Source organism: Sphaeramia orbicularis, chromosome 5, assembly GCF_902148855.1.
Source record: "Sphaeramia orbicularis chromosome 5, fSphaOr1.1, whole genome shotgun sequence".
In the NCBI taxonomy this organism is placed as follows: domain Eukaryota; kingdom Metazoa; phylum Chordata; class Actinopteri; order Kurtiformes; family Apogonidae; genus Sphaeramia; species Sphaeramia orbicularis.
The window spans coordinates 34,445,614-34,460,531 of record NC_043961.1 but is presented as its reverse complement, the minus strand read 5'-3'; the positions used below and the strand labels follow the sequence as shown (position 1 = coordinate 34,460,531).

General features: G+C 37.4%; 1 protein-coding gene across 1 annotated transcript; it reads left to right on the top strand.

Moving 5' to 3' along the window:
• The first annotated feature begins 997 nt into the window (after window positions 1-997).
• Window positions 998-9,563, top strand: twf2 (twinfilin actin binding protein 2). Its single transcript, XM_030134971.1, has 9 exons — window positions 998-1,706; window positions 5,206-5,384; window positions 5,574-5,669; window positions 5,794-5,898; window positions 6,050-6,064; window positions 6,542-6,667; window positions 6,834-6,984; window positions 7,141-7,262; window positions 8,895-9,563. Exons 1-9 carry the CDS (start codon window positions 1,610-1,612, stop codon window positions 9,060-9,062), a joined length of 1,059 nt encoding a protein of 352 aa, XP_029990831.1. The 5' UTR covers window positions 998-1,609; the 3' UTR covers window positions 9,063-9,563.
• Window positions 9,564-14,918: the final 5,355 nt, after the last annotated feature.

Genomic DNA, 14,918 nt, shown 5'->3' with positions numbered 1-14,918 from the left:
AGGTTTCACTTATTAACGGAAGATGTTTGACAATAGCAATGAGTGAAGAGATTAGTGGAAGAGACAGGAACCCCTTTCAGTCCTCAGCTTAACCAGTTGTTACCATGGTAACATAAGTCTAATAAGTCAGTTGGTGTCTAGGACAGACTTTATTTTTACTTGTAACTGTTACCATATGAACCCATAAAGACCCAAACATCCATCACCAACCAAAAGCATCTACTGATCTAAACTGTTTAATACCTGTTGATCCACTAATCCTATTAATCCAAGTAAATAATTAGTGTAAAATGCAGTTTGTCATCTTTTCATGGTTAACAGATATGACTCATTTCAGAAGCTCTGTAGTGAATGTGGAAACACTGTCATCTTCTACAATATTGATTCATCAGTAAAACCCATGGAGTTGAATCAGTGACAGTGGATGGAAATGGTTGGTTTACGTTCAGTTAATGATATATTTTACTGAAGAAGTCACTTTTTCTGCAGTTTTCACTTTTTTTGTGATAATAACACCTAACTTTAATCTGAGCTTTTATGAACATTTACATGATCAGTGAATTAAATGCAGGGAAATATCAGATTTATACTGATAAAATGGAAAAAACAGAAGATAATATTATAATAAATAGTGATAAATTGCTTAACCTCCTGAGACCCAGGAAATGTCAGCAAAGTACAAGTTTTTTTTTTTTTTTTTTTTAATTAAATAAGTGCCTATATTGGAAACATCATGATGCAACAGTTTTTTCAGATGCAGTTTTTAAAATTTTTATGGAATGTCCTTTGTGGTGGACAGTGTTCTTTTTTTTTTTTTGTATAAAGTTGTGAAACTCTTGTCCACAAATATGGATAGAAAACCCATAGCTGGGTTTAAGAAAGGTTAAATATAGAGAACATTTCCTTTTGGAACTGGCACAAAAGTAGCGCTGGGTCTTTATGGGTTAAGTTCTGCGTTTGCCTGGGGTTGTTAAAGAAAGTGAAAAACAGTTCCAGCCTCAGGCCCTTATATGGATCTGCTTCAAAGTTCAGGGGGTTCATCCTTTCCTGAATCCTCCTCATGAATATATTTCATGAAAATCAGTGCGTTATTCTCTGTGTGTGAGTCAAACGTCGGCCTGACTTAGCTGTGAGTATTCATACCAGGTTGGGACAATGAATTCATGCTGCTTTCACTGTCATTGGGCTCAGAAGTTGGTAATGAGGTTTGCAGGCCACAGTCTCCTCCTCCTCCACTGTGGGCCCTGTTGTGGTGGGGGGTTTCACAGGCCAGCACCCATGGCTGGACAGTCACAGGGAGCTAATTTTGGTAGAGAGGTGATCAGGTTCCCTCTCTGTGTGCACATGATACTGTCCTAGTTACTTGAGCGATGTCCCTTCTCACACTGTCACACTCTCAAAGAGTCCAGACACACTCAGCAATCCTCTTCTCCAGCCGTCAGACTATCTGAAGTAAAGGACGTTTCCACAGCAGCCTCCTTTGGTTGGACTTTAGTGTCTCTTGACTGGACTGAATATTTGGGCCTGGTGCTGTTGGGTTCCAGTCCTATCTGCTGTTTCTGTCTCTCAGCACCTCTGCCACTGCGGAGGAACAGACTGCTGACCCACCATGTTTCTAGCACTGGTGGTGACGCCAGAACTGAGGGAGTTCCTGGCCAGGGCGAGAGGAGGAGCAGTGCGCCTCATCAAGGTGCGCATCCAAGACGGTGAGTGACCCAGGAATGTGGACGTGTCACAGAAAGAATGAAAAGAGATTGAACACTCATAAGCTGTTTTATAACCTAATGATTGGCAGTTAAGTCATCATGAACACTTGAAATCATTTAAAAAAGGCTTAGACTTTATTTTAATTTTAAAAAATTTTTTGTTTATTTTTGGTCGTGAAACAAGTCAGTACAATGCTGTGTTCACTGATGTAACACCAATGTGATAGCAAAACAGAAGTAAAAATAATACAAAATACCCCTGGGAAAAAAAAAAAAAAAATTATGGGGAAAACTGTATTTTTGTACTAGTAAGTGTTGTCTATATTGATATATTTCATACATCCAATAAAAAAAAATAAAAAAAAGAACTCCAGGACTTTATATCTGTGATTTCTAACTAGCAGATCAGGGAATAAATCTAGTATTTTCTAAACTTTCTCTAAAATCTGTTTTTTCTTGTTAATGTTAAAATTAAACCTCCTTTGGCTTATTCACATGGATCAGTCCAAGGACCAAAAATGACTCTTCTTCACTTGACCTAAAACACTTGTACAGGTTACGTCAAAGTGTCAGATGCTGACATGTAGGCTTTGAGTTCACCTGTCACAAACAAAAACAGCAACGTCAGTCATCACAGCTGAATCCATTTGAGCTAACTTCCAGGGAAAGGTGACAAAAACAGTGTATGCGCTGAATAGATGTGTCTGTGAAGCAGCAGCTTTCTAGGCAGCTGATTATGGAGGTAGATTGAAATGTTCACTGAGTGTTTACATGTTGTTTTGGTATCTGACCAGTTCCATTCTGTAATATGATTCATGATTAATGTGTTCAGAGACTTATGGTGGGTTATCTTTGCACGCTGTGCCTATCATGTTAAATATTTGGTCTCATATTCGGAGTATTGATGTCAACAGACAGAGGCATGGTGCTCCAGAGTCGGGCGCTCTCACAGCAGGACAGAGCAGCTTTGATCTCTCGGGTTATTTGGAGCGACATGTGACTTGACATGGTTGCAAGCTGCTGCCTGGTGACGCGCATGTTCATTCCAGTGTCAGAAGAGAAACAAGATCATTTTAGCTGATTTCATCACCACTGGCTCACTGTGCCACCCAGTCTCATCCCCTCTAAACGCCCTATAGCACACAAGTGGCATGACCTTACAAAACACATAAGCAGGGCATGAACATACAGTTTAATGTGCTGGACAAAGACGGACTAGAAGAAAATGGCAAATGGAAAGTATATATGTGTGTGTGAAAGAGAGTGTGTGTGTGTGTGTGTGTGTGTGTGTGTGTGTGTGTGTGTGTGTGTGTGTGTAGAGAAGGAATGTTTTGCAGCTCAGAATAGCAACTGCCCCAAGAGATAGAGGGGAAATCCCCCTGCACCCCACAAGGACATCAGGCTGTCAGACTTTGGGCCTTGGTGTTCACTTTAGCTATGACCATTGGTCTGTTGTTAGATGTCATCAGATTCACTGATTCCAGACTTATTTTTGCAAGTCAGTCAAAAATAATCCAGTAATATTTGAAAGTCAGAGTCTGGCCTTTGCTCTCTTTCTTTGTGGAACATGGAACAGTCTGAGAAAAGACGGATAGTGTAATCCAAGTGACTTTAGCCGCAAAGTTAAGACCTAAACAGCTGCTGGCGACCAAGAGTATCTACTGATCTAAAATGTTTAAAATTTTTGATACTAATATTCTCAATACATAAATAAACAATTTAGGTGAAAAGCACTTTCTTCTCACTTTTCAGCAGCAACAGATTTGTCTTTTTTAGTCGTTTGGAGATTCCGTAGTGAACATGGACACATTGTCATGTTGTGCGACTTTGGTGGAAAAGTTGCAGAAACGGTGGAAAAAAGGTCAGACCACCATCTTGCCTTTTTTCCGGGATCTCTGTGTAAAAGTGGCTGTTGATTCAATGAAACCCATATAGTTTAATAAATGACTATGGTTGTAGACATTTTTATGTTATGTTAAAGGTGGGGTAGGAGATCCTGGGAAAAACAGTTCAAGCAAGCTACATTTTGAAAATGCACAATTCAAAAATTCAAACCCCTTTCTTCAGACTTTCCCCGGAAGTCACACCTCCAGAGTGCCGGAATGCGTAATGCTTGTTCCCAAGGGTTCACGAGCGCTGCACAGCATCATTCCCCCCCAAGTGCTCCAAGAGCCTCTGAATGCGCAATTCGTGCACGAAGAGGGGTACGTGCAGAGGGGAGAGGGACAAATGACACTTGAGTTTGATAGACATATCGCCGTTCAATCATTTCGATGGGCTGGTTAAAATGATTGGATGGTGTTTTTTCGGTCCAGTCCATTCCACAGGTGACTAAAAGTTTTAATTTTTATGTTAGAGCATTTATTTAATTGGCTGCAATCAGGCTGTGAAGGGGATTTTAAGGAATATAGTAAAAAAATGCTCTAGGAAAACATCTCCTACCCCACCTTTAATGATATATTATATGAAAATGTCACTTTCTCTGTTTTGATATAATAACCATCGAATTTACTTTGAGCTTCTATGTGATCACTGATTTTCTCTAGAAACTGCAAAATGCAGAGATTAATATTATCACAACCGGGGTTAAATGTACAAAAAAATTTTATATAAAAGTTGGTACACAAAGAGTTCTAGATTTGTAAGGGTTCAACATAAAGAAGTGAGACTGTTGAGACTGAAATGGGGGCTTTTTGATAATAGGTCAGTTATCACTTGTAACCTCATAAACAAACTCTATTTGTAAATTGTGGAACACCTTTTGTACAAATTAGAGACTTGGAAGATACTGACATGTTAAAATAAATCATGTCTGATGAAAAGAGCAAGAATTAGTCCTATGAAACTGTCTAAGAGCTGTTTAATAGTTTGAACAGTTTAACAGTGATAAATGACTTTAGAGGATTATGGGTGTTTACAAACTAAAGGATCAGGGTTCAAGTGGCTTCTGGGATTATGATGGTGACCGCAACCCAGGGTAAAAAAGAAAAAAGAATGAATTAATGTAAAACATTTAGTTTTAAAAAGTTGAATGAATATTTTAAGAATATTTCAAACTAATTTAATGAACATGTAAAAATGGGTATATAAAATGTTTGTAGGCTTAATTGAGTTGTGATTATTTGCAGATCAAAACATATGTGTACCTCATAAACCCATATGATTGATAGACTTTTCTTCTGTGATTATGACTTAAGCTACATGCAAAAACAGTAATGTTAAAGCATCTTTGATTGTGTTTGCCTCTCTACAAGTGAATACGCAATTACACATAATAACATTGTAGGTTCTCATTTGCCCATCTTCTTGGTAGTTCTTCTCAAACTTCTTGGTGGTTCTTCTTGAACCGAAAAGAACTACCAAGAAGTACACATAATAACCCATTACAGTTGCTGACTGTAGTGTCAGCTGCCTCCTGCTGTAAGTGTGAATGTGCTTCTCAAAGGCCAGGCCACATATAGGGTACGAGGTATGTGATGAGTACTGGTCTGACTTTCAGAGCAGCTGGTGCTTGGGGCCTACAGAGAGCCGGAAAAGAGCTGGGACCAGGACTACGATCACTTCCTACTTCCTCTCCTGGATGACCAGGAGCCCAGCTACATCCTGTATCGCCTTGACTCCCAGAATGCACTGGGTTATGAGTGGATCTTTATTTCATGGTCTCCTGACCAGTCTCCGGTAAGACGTGCAGGATGTTATTTAGTTTCCCTCACACTGAACAAAGTACTTTATTACAGCTGTTGAATGAAAAGATGAGATTATTACCCATTATCACAGATGTTTAGAATGTATACATTCAGTTTAAAGGGACCTCTAAAAAAGCTAGGCATTAATCGTTCTATATTTTTTACCCTCCAATGGTTGCAGGTGAAACAAAAAATGCTGTATGCTGCCACACGTGCCACAGTGAAGAAAGAGTTTGGAGGAGGTCATGTGAAGTATGAGATTTTTGGCACAGTGGAGGTCAGTACCACAGACATGTATTTAAATGTGATGACAGATTAACTATGCTGCTTGCTGATGTATTTTTAGAGGTGTCTGGTGCATGCCTCTTGTAAAGGGCCTCTTGTTTTGCCTGCAACACTAGGATGACGTCTGTTTGCTCGGCTACCAGCATCATGTGTCATCCTGCTCAGGTCCTGCCCCACTCACATTAGCTGAACAGGAGCTCCAGAGGATCAAAATCACTGAGGTGAGAGGTCAAACTGCCCTCGGCAGAGCTGACATCAGTAGACATGCTTTTGGACGTAGAGTTTTACCAAATCGTGCTACAATCTGCTTGTCTTTTATAATTAAACACTTTCCTGAAATTTAATTTGTTTTTGTTGTGATTGTTTTTTCAGGGCAGAGTTAAACAGGTATGTGGAAACACTACATATTATTTGTGTATTTTCATTTCAACAAAAGTAAGAAATTCAGTGGACAGATGGAACCTGTTTTCAGAATAAAAAGCTAAATAAATTAGAACACTATATAAAATATAATATTATCTAACTGTATCATATTTTTACCAGAACTGGCATAAATACATCAAAAAGTATCCCGTCGAAAATGACAAATACTTGGTAACATACTAAACACTGGTATAAAAAATGTGTTTCACTGAAATAGATGCTATTTGTGTTTTCAAATAACAAAAACATATACATTCAAAACTAACTGAAAGGACTTACCTGAACCATAATGGTTCACATGGTAAAACAGTATAATACGAAATACTGTCATTAGATACTGCGTTTGGCTGAAATACTGCCTTTCTTTGCTTTGATGAACACTTTTCTCATCCTCCTTTACAGACTATTGATATTTGCATGTTTCTTTGCTGCCCCCTGCAGGTGAACACAGAGATCAGTGTGGACAGTAAGCACCAGACAATCCAGGGCCTCGCTTTCCCACTACTGGAGACGGCAAAAAGAGCCCTGCAACAACTGTCCCAAAAACGAATCAACTACGTACAACTGGTGAGCAGATTTGTTGCTTTTTTTTTGTATGTTTTATCATGTCTTTTATCTGGATACTGACTCTGCAGTAAAGTGTGATTGATTGACTGACTGATACATGAAACACCTGATGTAACACCTCCATAGAGACACATTCTGAATGCTGTGTATACTTGTTGTGTTTCAGAGGTTGGATGTACAGAAGGAGACAATCGAGCTGGTCCACTCCAACCCAACAGAAACTCGAGATTTGCCCCGCAGAGTTCCTAAAGACACTCCTAGATATCACTTCTTTCTCTATAAGCACTCCCACGAAGGAGACTACCTGGAATCTATCGGTATGTCTGTATTCCTTGAACAGCCTGATTATCCTCCATTGTGAAAGTGCCACTCAGAGGCAAATCATCAGACAAAGAGAAAGAGGCTCATCGTTACTGTATATCACTTTTACCCAGGATCATGTTTTTCTTCTTCTTTTCTTTTCCTTTCTTTAGTGTTCATATACTCAATGCCAGGGTACAGCTGTAGCATCAAGGAGCGAATGTTGTATTCAAGCTGCAAAAGTCGATTACTGGAAGAAGTGGAGAAAGATTACCATTTGGAAGTTGCTAAAAAGGTAACAGATGAACAGATATGGGGAAGGAAAGGAGCTCTGACAGCACTTTGCAATAAGACATACTAAAAAAGCTGTCACATTTTTTGTTAGGCAAATGTTTGACAAGTATTACTGTTTTGTCTGAATATGAGCAAACTGGGCAATACCCATAATGTGAACTGGCTTCATAACAATAGCCCAGAAACTAGTGAGGGACATCATGGTGACTCCTGTACACTGTACATAAGCAGTGGACAAAAGAACCATGGGATCACCTTTAAGTTTCTGAAGTGTCATTTTAAAACCAGTAGTCTGCAATTTCCATAATTATGTTGGGTTTCTGGAGTCAGAAGTGACCATATTTGGATAAAAGGGGTGGGGCTGTTTTAGCCCAAGGGATCAGAGATGAGCCAATGCAGAGTGTAAAACAGCAAACTTCATCAAGCAAAGTATTTTTATAGTCTTATTAGTGTAACCTGTTAACCACAACTACTACAGAACTGTCTGTCAGGAAAATATGTGTTTTATTAAATAAACCAACCCCTTAAAAGTCAGATTTAGTCTGATGACGGAGCTGTCAAACAAACCTGTCAATCAAAGCCTAACCTGGTGTTCATCATAGGATCCTATGTAACCTGAGATTTTGAGATTTAGATCACTTCTGAATAAAAAGGATGAATCCTGGAAAAAAATATTGACAGTATTTTTATAGAGCTGTTCAGCTGCTGTCAGTGATATTACAACTAAAAGATACCCAACCACTGGCTTTAGTTTGGAGTCAAAGTAATTGCTCCTTGGTAGTTCCACTCACTTCTTATATAGTCTGTTATTCTCATATATGTGTGTGAGGCATGTAATACATTTGTGTGTTGGAAATGCGTATTATTACATGTAAATGAATATCAGCAGTATGTTTATAAATATAATGTTTAAATGAAGACATAAGTGGGCATGAACATATTGCATTAATGTTAACTTATCTTACTTTTATTATAATATGTTAATCAATTAACCCATAAAGACCCAAACAGCCACTGGTGACCAAGACCATCTACTGATCTAAACTGTTTAATACCTGTTGATCCACTAATTCTATCAATACTTGTAAATAATTGGTGTAAAATACAGTTTGTCATCTTTTCATGGTCATCAGATATGACCCATTTGGACGTTCGAGGCTCTGTAGTTACCATGGAAACACCGTCGTCTTCTGCAACATTGATTCACCAGTAAAACCCATGGAGTTGGATCAATGACAGTGGATGGAGACACTTGTTTTTGTATTCAGTTAATGATATATTATACTGAAAGACACTTTTTCTTCACTTTTCTCTGTTTCTGATATAATAACCCTTGAATTTACTCTGAGCTTTTATGAACATCTACATGATCACTGGAAAAGTACAAAATAAAAAGGATAATATTACAATAAATGGTGATAAAACACTTAAGATAGGTTAAGTATAGAGAAAAAAATAATTTGTGAACTGCCACAAAAGTAACACTGGGTCTTTATGGGTTAATAGCCCAGTCTTGGTGAAAGAGTAATAATTCAGTAGTGTGTGTTCACCTGCCTCACTGCTGCGAACACCTGAGTGAATCTGTTTCCAGTCAGTCTGTAAATCGCTTTCCTTTTTTCCTTTTTTTGTGTAGCTGGAGATTGAAAATGGTGATGAACTGACAGAGGAGTTTCTGTATGACGAGGTCCACCCCAAGCAGCACGCCCACAAACAGGCCTTCGCTAAGCCCCGTGGCCCAGCTGGAAAAAGAGGACACAAGCGCCTCATTAAGGGGACAGGGGACACTGTACAGAACAGCTAGAGACAGACAGCGTTTTGTTGGTCATGTCTGCAGTTTCAGACCAGACCCTGCTCCACTGACCTGTTTATCTACTCAAACCCACTGACATGTTGTCCAGCCCAAAGGGATGAGGAATGGATTTCCTCTGGTGTTTGTGTACAGACCACAGCAAACACTTGTGATATAAATGACAAAAGTGTTTTTGTGAAATTGTGCTGATATACTATCTTCAGTCTGTCATGTTCAGTTTGTCACAGATTAATTATTTTCATCATTCAGGTTTATTGATTTACTTCCTCTGTTCAGAAGAATCAGGCTGAATCCGAGACAGATTATAGTGAAGCTTCTCTGTGTGAGTTTCCATTCTCACACACTATCACAATGTAATGTAATGCATTTGTACAAGTCAAATGTTTCAGTTCTCATGTCTAGCTCCAATAAAAGTTTTATATCAACATTTGTAAGAAAAATCAATATGAAAGGAAATTCCAAATAAACTTTTGTTTTTACTGTGGTATTAGATCTTGGTTGTATTGTTCTGTGTTTATTCTGCTATTACTTCATCATAACCATCCTGTCACCGACATTTGTATTTATTTGAAGATTTACACTGTTAAATTAATTTGTTCTCCCATATAATCTCATTATGTTGAGGTCCAATTATAACTTTGCATTCTGGCCTTTCAGATGACTGCTACTGACAACGCCCTCGTGTCACAGCACTGAGGCTGCATCATTTCAAAGACTGCATTGACTTAACTGTACATTCATCATTCATGCATGGGTTCTGCTAAGAGAACATCGCACACTGTGTATACAATATCAGTCTGTGTTATTTAATGATATAATAATTAACTTTTTATAAATCTTTTTTTCAATGACATCCATAGCTGCTTTTTGCTTCTGGCAGAAATGGTGGTTCATTTGTTTCATCCATTTGTTTAACTATTTAATGTCAGACTCATGCGCCCATAAAATCATTCTTTTTACTGATGTTAGTTATTAAATGATACTTGCTCTACTATTACTGATTAGAATGCCTCTTGCTCATTATTGTGTTGATTAAATAAGAATGTTAAAGCTGGTAAGTAAACTTCATGGATATTATATTACTTACACTGTTGGCAGTAATATTAACAATGTTCTTATTGAGCACTCTATTTATGATCCTCCTGAAAAACTACATTTATCCGGGAATGAAGAGTGCGTGTCATTTCAAATCAGATGAATTAATCATTTATCTGAAATAGTTACTAGAGGAATCTTTGTGCAGCTGCTCTTTTCAGGCCTGGACAAAGCTGGGTTAATGTTTCCCCTCTTGGCGTTTGTCAAATGATTTTTATGTTGCTAATTCCAGGTAAAACAAGCTCCTTGGGGAATATTTAGGAAATGCCAGTGTTTTAAAGACAGCAGTTTTGTCCCACACATGGTTTCACTGTTATTCTTTGAAAATTCCAAGAAAGCACTGAGTTCACATCAGAAAACTTAAGCATATTAAAGATATAAAAATACTCACCAACTGTGCAGTATGTGGTTTTGACAGGCATTTTTGTTCTTTGACCCAAGGGAAATTAAGTTATTCATCGCTGGGAATGGTTATAAATAAATTTTGTATGGAGGTTTCAAAATGACTTTAGGAGGATCAGAAATCAGTTATAATTCAGTCTTGTTTGTTTTTGGGTTTTTTTTCTTTAAACATGGGTACACCATAAAATGCAGTTCTCAAACAATGGTGGTGACTGAATGCTGCTTTGCTTATATTTTATACATCCATTTTGCTGTTCATAATATGTGTAAATTTTATACAATCGTAAGTTCAAAAAAAGGTTGTGACTCAATATAAAATGGAAATAAAGACAGAAATTGTTTTTTTAAAAAAAATCTCATAAACCCATAATTTCTTTAAAATAAACCATAAAAACATCAAAAGCTAACCTGAGCAAATGTACCATTTTAAGAAAAAAAAAAAACCTCAATTTGTCATTTGAAATTACAAAAAAAAAAAAAAAAAAAAGCAAGTAGTAATATATATGTACAGCTGGAACATTTAATCAACAAATTAGGTAAACTCACAACAGATTATGTACGGGTAAAAGAGGATCTTTGAGAAGATTTGGAGTCTCTTGGAGTAAAGCTGAGCCAAGGTTCACCAGTCTGTGGTAAAGTGTTGACAAATTGTGGCAAATTTTCAGAATAATGTTCCTCAATGTAAAACTAAAATGACTTTAAATAGTTTGTCATCTACAGTACACAATACAATATATAATATAATACAATCAAAAGTTTAGGAGAATCTGAAAAAAGCTGTGCAAAGAAATAAGGATGAAAATCTAAATGGGTGCCTATGATTTTCATGTCCTCAGGCAGCACTGCACTGAAACCAGCTATGATTCTGTAATGAAAATCAATGCATGAGCTCAGGGACTCTTCCAGAAATCATTGTCTGTGAACACAGGTCACTGTACCGACCACAAATCTAGGTCAAATTTCTATCATACAAAGAGGAGGCCATATGTGATAACATGATCCAGAAACACAGATGCCTCCTCTGGGCCGAAGCTCATTAAAAAAGGACAGCGGCAAAGATTAAAACTCTTCTGTTGTCACACAAATAGAAAAAATGAAATTCTTTTTAGAAACCATGGATGCCACATCCTCCAGACTCAAAAAGAGAGGGATCATCTGGCATGTTATCAGCTTGGTTCAAAAGCCTACATCTGTGATGGTATGGGGTTGCATTAGTGCCTATGAAATGGGCAGCTTCCACATCAGCAAAGGCACCGTGAAGAAAGGTACTGAAAGTATCATCAGGTTATAGAGCAGCACACGTTCCCATCTAGATGACATCTTTTACCTGAGAATGATTTGCATATTTCATCAAGACAATGGCATACCACAAACTGCATCTACCATACTACCATAACATAGATTCATAGTAGAAGAGTCTGGGTCCTGAACTGGCACATTTGCTCTTCAGACCTTTCACCAATATGAAATGATAAATATGACAAAGAAGATCCAGGGATGATGAGAAGCTAGAGTCTATATCAAACAACAAGAATGGGACACCATTCTTCTCCTAAAACTCCCCGGGGGGGGGGGGGGGGGGGTACACAGTGGTCAACATAGGCCTGTCCCAACTTGTTGGACATATGTTGCTGCCATTCTTCTTTATCTTTAATATTTTTTGTAATCGTATATTTGTCCAGTTTAAATGTTTGATATATTTTCTTCTGTTCTGCATAAAATTTGTTTACTAGATTTGCAAATTATTACATCGTGTTTGTTAATTCTGTTGTTAATTTACATTTTAGACAATGCCCCAACATTTTTTTTTTAAATTAGAGGTGTATATTCATCTAAATTTCTGCACGCACACCCTTGTTGCGCTGTCCATACTGGAGTTTTCCCTCTCTTAAAGTGAGGGTCAAAGACAAAGTGTGTTGTATCTTGTAAAGGAGGTCAAGGTAGGTCTATGAATTTTGATATTGGGTAATATAAATAAAAATAAACAGAATTAGTAATAAATTGGTTGATATAAGGTGAAATTTGTGCCAAAACATGTATAGGTTTTGCTCCTATATGAGGAATAACATAGTAACGGTCATAAATGGATGATGTATTTTGTTAAGATATTGATGGAACAGTGTTTCATCTAGTTTCTCCCTTGGACAATGATGTTTTCAGCAATTACTTAACAGGTGGTTATAGTGGGATAACAACAAAAACATTTGCGCAGTCCACTGGAGCCAGAGATGTGAACACTGCTGTATGTGAATGCAGAGTGTGTGAGCCATTACCTCACTCCCACATGAACTGGTGTTTTGTTTCTGTGAATACATGCACACTGCGCCTTAACAGCTCACTGTCTGCAAATGACCTCATCCTTCTTGATAAACCTGGGAAACCAGACTGAAACTTTATTAAATAATTTCAAATTATCACGATGACATTGTTAAAGTTATAGGGTTATTTTAACAGGAATACTCTATTTAACAGGAATACCCTACCTTGTAGAAGTTAAAGATGTAAAAAGTGCAGATCCAGGGTTGGAGTATACTGTAGATACATTGTTACTTTACATAGAATTTAACTTTATTATGAATTAAATGTATTAACACTGCATCCTTCTTTTATTCCATATTTGATGTTTTTGGCTTTCTCATACTACTGCAACATGTGACAACAATGATCTTCTTAGAAATAATCCCTCACATACATAAAATCATGCTTAACCGCAAGAATTGTCTGTGGAAAATGAGAGCCTTGAACTGCACATATCTTTTCATTCTCAAAGCCATTCTTGGTAAACTTATTCCCTTCCTTGTAAAGTGATTTTCAGTAACCAAATGGGATTGTGCACTGTCAACTTGAATAGCTTAGAAAAACACATTTCGTTGGAAAATGTGCCATTGTGTGAGGCGTCCAAACACCATATTCATAGGCTTAAAGAGGAATGTTGCCGGTTTAAACAGGCAAGGCTTCGGTTTCTGCATCATACTTTTAGAACACACTGCATCCCTATGTTAATTATTTTATGATGCAACTTTCACCAGGTGTCTGTAAAATGCATAACTTATCTTAAGGGAGTTAACCAATAGCATGACCTTTCCCTAAGTGATTGTGGTGTACTTCTCTTTTTTCCTAACACATATTTGTTCAACTGCATCCAGCAGGGATAGATAAAGTCCACAAGACTTCTTAGAAAAAAGCTTGTTTCAGGATTTCTGGGAAAAGGTTGAGATTCAAATATTTGGGATGAGCATGCTTTCCTGGGTATGGTTACAATTTACAGCATAGTTTTATATGTCGATGTATTTTTACCTTTTTAAATTATAACCTGACATGACTCACTATGAAATGATGCAAAGCAGTGATTGAAATAAATGTTTGGTAAAGATTTGTCCCCTGAACAGGACAGGATGTTCCACAGATGTCTAACGTCAACATGAAAATGATTTAACTGATAAGATAATGATTACTGATTTTAATAAAGCATCAAAAGGCTGCCACATGCAGAAACAGGCTGATAGGAGTGGGGATTTCCTAGATAGAAAAGAAAAGAGAATACGAGTGAGATGAAATGAGTGAAGGGGGTATACAGAAAACACAAATCTCAACTGAGTGAGTGAGTCTGTATTGTTTAGAGTCAAAATTCAAAGATTCATATATTTTTTTAAATTGTCAGTTCACTATGCACAAAGGCCTACAGCGAACTGAGATACTGTTCCTCTCTCACCTTGTCATGCAGTTAAAAATAAATTAGTAAATAAAGTGGTATAAACATATTTAAATTTTATCAGGTTGGGTATTGGGTATTCATAAAAAAAACAAAACAAACAAACCTCAGTAAGCAAGCCTAAGATAAGTTAACCTATTTTACCAAAACCGTTTCAAAGTGAAGTAGCCTAAGTAAAGTAAATAATAATAATAATAATAATAATAATAATAATAATAATAATAATAATAATAATAATAATATAAAACAGAGAAAAGCAGCGCTAGAATAAACACTGAAAACAAATAGCGCACAGAAATGCACCACAACTCAGTGCAAATACAAGGCAGAAAAGTACCACTTGGCTATTTAATAGTGATACTGAATCTCGGTTAAAATTATAGATTTCTTGGTTGATTGTCCCAATAACAACTTGTTTTCTCCGGCGTAATCATGCTACTCCGACAAAAACTCCGAGAAAAACCCTCGCCGCGTTTTTCCACCCGGATCGAGAGCAATCTGCATTACTGGAAATAGGCAGTGTTCATTCCTATTATCTTTAATGTCGAGGCGGTGAATTCCCAGAATGAAGGCTCTGTCGGGGCCGCCCGGCGGGGCGGAGTCACCCCTGCAATTATTCCTGGAAAGCCGATAGGGAG